A 7,984-nucleotide genomic window follows, 5' to 3' on the forward strand; every position below is an offset into this window, starting at 1 on the left:
ATTGTTTGCTTGTGGTAGACCCTTCTTATATGTGGTACAATAAAATGAGACCGAAAAGGGGATTTAATATGGAAATTTTTATTTTAATATTGGTAATTAGATCGCTTGGTAGTGAATAATTAAAAAAAAAAACGTTTTAAGAAAAGTTCGATGGGGTAGTATCGGTAAGCTGTTTTCTGAAATAAAATCTAATTTCAAGGTCATGGTTCGCGCCAAGAGATTTCGAGACGTTAAACATTCCAAATCAGATGGCGCCCGAGCATGGATAAAGCTTCATCGATTAGCATTTATGCGCCATTGAGATATGGCAACCAAATGCGATTAAAGTTAATCTTCTTTCAAATCATATAGCGTCTTGACGTCTAGGCATGGGGCCAAGAAGTTTCCCAGATATTGCGATTTCCATATCATCTGTTTTGTGTTTTGGAACCTTTCCGGCTATTCCTCTCTTATATAAAATGATTCCTCTCTTATATAAAATGATTCACAGGACAACTGATGCTTTGTTTTGACGTAGTGGCAGCGCATTATCGTCTAGTGATCCCAAACAGGAACGACCGCACTGGGACCACGGTTGCCACAGTTACTAGAATTCTACTAAAAATGGAAGATTTTTTTTACTATTTGGTAGATTGGTAGAATTCTTGATGTTTTGGTAGAAGTTGCAAAACATTCCTCTCCAACTAAGAGGTACTACACTTTTGACAAAATTTTCTATAGAAATAAAATCTTGTCAAAATTTTGACAAAATAAAATCTTACAAAATTTTCTTTTGACAAAATTTTCTACGGAAATAAAATTTTGACAAAATTTTCTATTGAAATAAAATTTTGACAAAATTTTCTATGGAAATAAAATTTTGACAAAATTTTCTATGGAAACAAAATGTTGACAAAATTTTCTATAGAAATAAAATTTTGACAAAATCTTCTACGGAAATAAAATCTTGGAAAAATTTTCTATAGAAATAAAATCTGGAAAAATTTTTCTATAGAAATAAAATTTGGAAAAAATTTCTATGAAAATAAAATTTTTAAAAAAATTTCTATAGAAATAAAATTTTCTATAGAAATAAAATTTTGACAAATTTTTTTAATAAAATAAAATTTTGACAAATTTTTTAATAAAATAAAATTTTCTATAGAAATAAAATTTTGACAAATATTTTAATAAAATAAAATTTTGACAAATTTTTTAATAAAATTAAATTTTGACAAAATTTTCTATAGAAATAAAATGTTGACAAATTTTTTAATAAAATAAAATTTTGACAAAATTTTCTATAGAAATAAAATTTTAAAAAACTTTTCTATAGAAATAAAATTTTGAAAAAAATTTCCATAGAAGTAATATTTTGACAAAATTTTCATTAGAAATTCAATTTTGACAAAATTTTCCATAGAAATAAAATTTTGAAAAAATTTTCTTTAGAAATAAAATTTTGACAAAATTTCTATGAAAATAAAATATTGACAAAATTTTCTATAGAAATAAAATTTTAACAAATTTTTTAATAAAATAAAATTTTGACAAATTTTTTAATAAAATAAAATTTTGACAAAATTTTCTATAGAAATAAAATTTTGACAAACTTTTCTATAGAAATAAAATTTTGACAACATTTTCTATACAAATAAAATTTTGACAAAATTTTCTATACAAATAAAATGTTGACAAAACTTTTTATAGAAATAAAGTTTTGAAAAAATTTTCTATAGAAATAAAATTTTAACAAAATTTTCTATAGAAATAAAATTTTGACAAAATTTTCTATAGACATAAAATCTTGTCAAAATTATGACAAAATAAAATCTTACAAAATTTTCTATGGAAATAAAATTTTGACAAAATTTTCTATGGAAATAAAATTTTGACAAAGTTTTCTATGGACATAAAATTTGGAAAAAATGTTCTTTAGAAATGAAATTTTGACAAAATTTCTATGAAAATAAAATTTTGACAAAATTTTCTACACAAATAAAATTTTGACAAATTTTTTAATAAAATAAAATTTTAACAAAATTTTCTATAGAAATAAAATTTTGACAAACTTTTCTATAGGAATAAAATGTTGACAATATTTTCTATAGAAATAAAATTTTGACAAAATTTTCTTTATAAATAAAATTTTTACAAAATCTTCTATAGAAATAAAATTTTGACAAAATTTTCTATAGAAATTCAATTTTGACAAAATTTCCCATAGAAATAAAATTTTGACAAAATTTCTATGAAAATAAAATTTTGACAAAATTTTCTATATAAATAAAATTGTGACAAACTTTTCTATAGAAATAAAATTTTGACAAAATTTTCTATGGAAATAAAATTTTGACAAAATTTTCTATAGAAATAAAATCTTGACAATAAAAAATAAAATCTTGACATAATTTTCTGTAGAAATAAAATTTTGACAAAATTTTCTTTGGAAATAAAATTTTAACAAAATTTTCCATAGAAATAAAATTTTAACAAAATTTTCTATAGAAATAAAATTTTGACAAAATTTTCTATACAAATAAAATTTTGACAAAATTTTTTATAGAAATAAAACTTTGACAAATTTTTTACTGAAATAAAATTTTGAAAACATTTTCTATAGAAATAAATTTTTGACAAAATTTTCGATAGAAATAAAATCTTGACAAAATTTTCTGTAGAAATGACATTTTGACAAAATTTTCTTTGAAAATAAAATTTTAACAAAATTTTCTATAGAAATAGAATTTTAAACAAAATTTTCTATAGAAATAAAATTTTGACAAAGTTTTTTATACAAATAAAATTTTGACAAAATTTTTTATAGAAATAAAATTTTGACAAATTTTTGACTGAAATAAAGTTTTGAAAAAATTTTTTATAGAAATAAAATTTTGACAAAATTTTCTATAGAAATAAATTTTTGACAAAATTTTCTTTACAAATAAAATTTTGACAAATTTTTTACTGAAATAAAGTTTTGAAAATTTTCTATAGAAATAAAATTTTGACAAAATTTTCTATAGAAATAAAATTTTGACAACTTTTTCTATAGAAATAAAATTTTGACAAAATTTTCTATAGAAATAAAATTTTCTATAGAAATAAAATTTTGACAAAATATTCTATAGAAATAAAATTTGGACAAAATTTTCGATAGAAATAAAATTTTGACAAAAGTTTCTATGGAAATAAAATTTTAACAAAATTTTTTATAGAAATAAAATGTTGACAAAATTTTCTATAGAAATAAAATCTTGACAAAATTTTCTGTAGAAATGAAATTTTGACAAAATTTTCTTTGGAAATAAAATTTTAACAAAATTTTCTATAGAAATAGAATTTTAAACAAAATTTTCTTTAGAAATAAAATTTTGACAAAATTTTTTATACAAATAAAATTTTGACAAAAATTTTTATAGAAATAAAATTTTGACAAATTTTTGACTGAAATAAAGTTTTGAAAAAATTTTCTATAGAAATAAAATTTTGACAAAATATTCTATAGAAATAAAATTTTGACAAAATTTTCTATAGAAATAAAATTTTGACAAAATTTTCTATAGAAACAAAATTTTAACAAAATTGTGTATAGAAATAGAATAACGACAACATTTTCTATAGAAATACAATTTTGACAAAATTTTCTATAGAAACACAATTTTGACAATAGTTTTTTATGGAAATAAAATGTTAACAAAATTTTCTATAGAAATAAAATTTTAACAAAATTTTCTATAGAAATAAAATTTCGACAACATTTTCTATAGAAATACAATTTTGACAAAATTTTCTATAGAAATAAAATTTTCTATAGAAATAAAATTTTCTTTAGAAATACAATTTTAACAAAATTTTGTATAGAAATAAATTTTTGACAATAATTTTCTATGGAAATAACATTTTGACAAAATTTTCTATAGAAATAAAATTTTGAAAAAAATTTCTATAGAAATAAAATTCTGACAAAATATTCTATAAAAATAAAATTTTGAAAAAATTGTCTATAGAAATAAAATTTTGAAAAAATTGTCTATAGACATAAAATTTTGACACAATTTTCTATAGAAATAAAATTTTGACAACATTTTCTACAGAAATACATTTTTAATTTTATTTTTTTCATATTTGAAACCAAAATTTGTTTTCCCCATCATAATTTAGGTTTGGTTTCAATTCCCATAGCCACCACAATATATCTTCCATTTTAATGTAGTACTGCCCTTCAAAACAAGAAATTAAATCCTTTCGACATTTTATGTTTTATGAGTTTTTCCAAAAACCTGAACTTAAGCGCTATACTCCTTATTGGTGACACCAAGAATAATAAAATTACCACAAGTTAAAACAAAAAATGGCAAATGAGTAGGAAGGTCAGTTTGTAAGAGTTTCAAGGGCTTTTCTTTGTTTCCACCAAGTAAATGCAAGTAATAAATTCCGAAAACAACGTAAGAGGAATAGCATTTGACGTTGTCTGTTTGTCAAATGCTATTCCTCTCACGGTGTTGAATACAAGGAAATAAGTAACTGAGATTTGCCAAATGTTTTAAAGATGAAATTCCAAATAGAAGTTTAGCACCTTTAAATTCAGAGCAATTTTTACCAAGTCTCCAATGGTGAAAAAGTTAAGTGATTTTCCAAAGGCAGTCATGGGAATAAAGTCTGTCCTTTGTGAGGAATGCTTGATTTCTTTTGTTTTTGTCTGTTTGTGAAATTAAGTTTTTCATTGGAAAATTTTTAAATTCCCTTTGAGCTTCAAACGCAGCAGGAACTTGCTTAGTCCTCGATCCTAGCAACGCCTTCATTTTTCCCATATGCTAATAAAACTTTTTCAATAAATCCCTTGCAACGTAGTTGGAGGTGTTTCACTCACTATGGAAATCAAAAAACTTTTCTGTTGATATTAACAATTTTTTTTTATTTATAAAAACAAACAAAAAACACATTCACACTCTTTTTGTTTATTAACTTAAAATGTAAGCAAAGCATTTTTGTTTAGGTTTCATTAAATCGAGATCGTTATGAGGTTTTAGTGACGTCTACCATATGAGGAGGGTGGCAAGTAGTTGGTTGAGGGTGAATGATGGCTTCCAGAGCCACCATACCGGCTAGCAGCATTGTAGCCAGAATGTGAGCCATAATTGCCACCACTACTTCGTTGATGAAGATGCAAGGTCCTGTAAAGGATTAGAAAAGGATATTTATGACATATGAATATTTAAAATCTGCCTGGGATATATACTCTTGAATTTCTCTGGGAATTGGTGGTGGAGTAGGTAAATGATCACCTACAGCTTGGAATCCATTACTATCAGCTTTATAGCTGACCGAATAGACTTTACCATCGTCGCCTGTATAGGAATAGGAACCTTTAACATCCAAAGAACCATGAGGCCAGGGACCATTGAGTTGGCCGTTTTCATCACGTTTAATACCATTGCCGGTTTCAAAGCTAGAAATAAATTTTCGAAAATAATAATTACGTAACTAAATCATAACTATACAAGTGGCGCCCGAGCATGGATACAGAGTAATTCCCATGCAGAGATTTCAGCTACAAAAATATCTCTGACCATAGAATCGGCCAGTGCTCAATGAATATATGGAAGTTTCCAAGAAATTTGGTAGTCTAAATGGTTCTGGCGCCCGATCCAAAATTTTTTTCATCCAACAAGAATTAGAGTTTTAAAGTGAAACCAAGAAGAAATTTAGCAAGAAATGGATAGTTTGTCTAAATAATTCATAATTTTTAACATTGTTCATTGTTGGCGCCCAATCACATAAAGGGATTATGTTAAAATTCCTTTAAGAGAACACATTTTAAGTTTTATCCTTAGGTTTAAAAATTTGTTTTTCACCAATTTTTTTTCATCCATCAAGAATTTGAGTTTTAAAGTGAAACCAAGAAGAAATTTAGCAAGAAATGGATAGTTTGTCTAAAAAAGTCATAACTGCTAAAATTGTTCATTGTTGGCGCCCAATCACATAAAGGGATTATGTTATAATTTCTTTATGAGAACACATTTTAAGTTTTATCCTTATGTTTAAAATTTAGTTTTTCATCAATTTTTTTCCGCATGAATTTGAGGTTTTAGAGGATGACACCAAATCCATAGAAAGGGATTTGGTTTCCACTTAGACCTTGTTGGTCCATTATGATTCCTCATAGTTTTCTTCCTTTCCTCTTCATTATCTATCTTTCTGCGCCAGTATCGATCCCATCTCATTTTGCGGTTTCAATAGAGTTTCTAGGTTTTCCATCCAGAAGCCTTGATGAATATATCCTTCAGATTACAGTAATTATGTAACACAGATCTTAAGCGTAAACCGTTGTTCTCAAATTCAAGGCGCCCGAGCACGGAATTTTCAATACATAAATATTTGCCATAAACATATCATGGTGGTCGAAATAAACACTCTCATATTAATGGAAACACTGCGATTCTATTTTATGCTCCATCATAAAAGACCTTTTTCATATAGACCAAATACAAAATACGTGTCACAAATTATCAACTTAAATACCCAGAAATGCCGACAGTCTTATTCTGGTTTCTTAAAGTCCTTGTTAAAATATTTCGGTGTTTTATACCAATCCAGCGTTTAATTCACACTATTGTCTCCCGCGTCAATACATACCCGAAATTATAATGACCGTTTCCATCGTTTGTATAATCATTTCTCAAAATTGGTATTTGGGCAGCAGCTCTATTTTGGCCATAATGTGAAGCCGAACTGTGAACTGATGCCAGACCAGAATGAGAATGATGTTGGGGTCGATTAGGTGCTACACCGCTGACACCATGATAGCGGGGATAACTACTGGAACCAGCAAAATTTGGTGGTAAATAATTAGATGAAGGGCGACCAGCTGAAGCCAAGATTGCACTACCAGCCAAACAGGCAAAATACAGGAACTGAAATTATTGAAATTAGTTAAAATCCTCTACTCAAATCCTTATGGCCGAAGAAGAATAAAAAATCCACTTTTTTTTATTAATCCTTACAATATTCATGATGTGTTATCACAAAATGCTGGTGTTTATTTGAATTGCTATTATGCTACTAATAACTTGGCCTCTGGCGTGGGCCAATTTTATAGTCACTCTTCATAAATCTTTGCAAAAAAAATTCTAATTGTACATATATCTCATTCTTTTAGATATGGTGTGGTTTGGTTGGTACTTTTGGTCTTTTTTCTATTTTTTTCTTTCGTGGTAATAGCAACAGTTCTGCCATACTTCATCATTTACCTCATCATTGTCAGTACAACGATTGTCAGTATACAAAAATCTATCATTTAATGAATATAAACGTTGCCACAGATGCTGAGTATTCATCAAGTCAAACCCAAATGTGAGCTTGGGGTATTTTAGTTTCGTTTTTTGTTTTTGGATATTTTGTGCGCTGCTTTTTTGGAATTTTATCTAGCGGCACAGTGGAAGAAAATACCGATATTGATTATAGGGTATTTTGAATTGTGGAATATGACTTGTGATTCTGCTGGTATTTTGATAATGCCGTAGGGTGTGAGTTATCGTAGTGATAAAGCCCTTTTGTCCTCGACAATTGGACCTGTGATTTCTTGGCTTCAACACCGAATAAGTCAAATAATTCTCCCTAGTAGAGCCCCTGTATTCCATTTCGTAGACTTCTTCGGAGAACGTTAGCTAAATGAATTCCGCTGTTTCGACTGTCCGAGGTATACCAGCGTATTAGTTCAGTTACAAACATAGTTGCCACTCGAGCCAAAAATAATCTACCAAAATTTGAAGAACATTTTACCAAAAAACTACCAAATCAGAAAGTCTTTTTTGCACAATTTGATCAAATTTTGGTGGTTATTATGAAAAACACTTCACTAGAAGTGTTTTATTATTTTATATTAGAAGTTTATTTATTAGTTTTTGATAGCTAATAGGGACAATTTATAGCATGGCCTAAATCAAAAAATAAAATTTTATTTCCATCGAAATTTTGTCAATGTTTTATTTCCAAAGACAAT

General features: G+C 26.3%; 1 protein-coding gene across 1 annotated transcript; it reads right to left on the reverse strand.

Annotated features, from left to right (window-relative positions):
* Positions 1-4,896: 4,896 nt before the first annotated feature.
* Cpr11B (Cuticular protein 11B) lies at positions 4,897-7,052 on the reverse strand. The gene is made up of 4 exons (XM_075300396.1): positions 6,987-7,052; positions 6,619-6,896; positions 5,222-5,431; positions 4,897-5,156 (listed from the first exon to the last, which is right to left on the reverse strand). Exons 1-4 carry the CDS (start codon positions 6,993-6,995, stop codon positions 5,009-5,011), a joined length of 645 nt encoding a protein of 214 aa, XP_075156511.1. The 5' UTR covers positions 6,996-7,052; the 3' UTR covers positions 4,897-5,008.
* Positions 7,053-7,984: the final 932 nt, after the last annotated feature.

Source organism: Haematobia irritans, chromosome 3 (genome assembly GCF_050003625.1).
Source record: "Haematobia irritans isolate KBUSLIRL chromosome 3, ASM5000362v1, whole genome shotgun sequence".
NCBI classification, from domain to species: Eukaryota; Metazoa; Arthropoda; class Insecta; order Diptera; family Muscidae; genus Haematobia; species Haematobia irritans.

Excerpts from the sequence above, each read along its gene's own strand:
- Cpr11B (XM_075300396.1), bottom strand. Across the intron at positions 5,432-6,618 it reads AACGGTCATTATAATTTCGG|CTTTGAAACCGGCAATGGTA; the intron begins GTATGTATTGAC and ends ATTTATTTCTAG. Across the intron at positions 5,157-5,221 it reads ATTCCCAGAGAAATTCAAGA|GACCTTGCATCTTCATCAAC; the intron begins GTATATATCCCA and ends AATCCTTTACAG.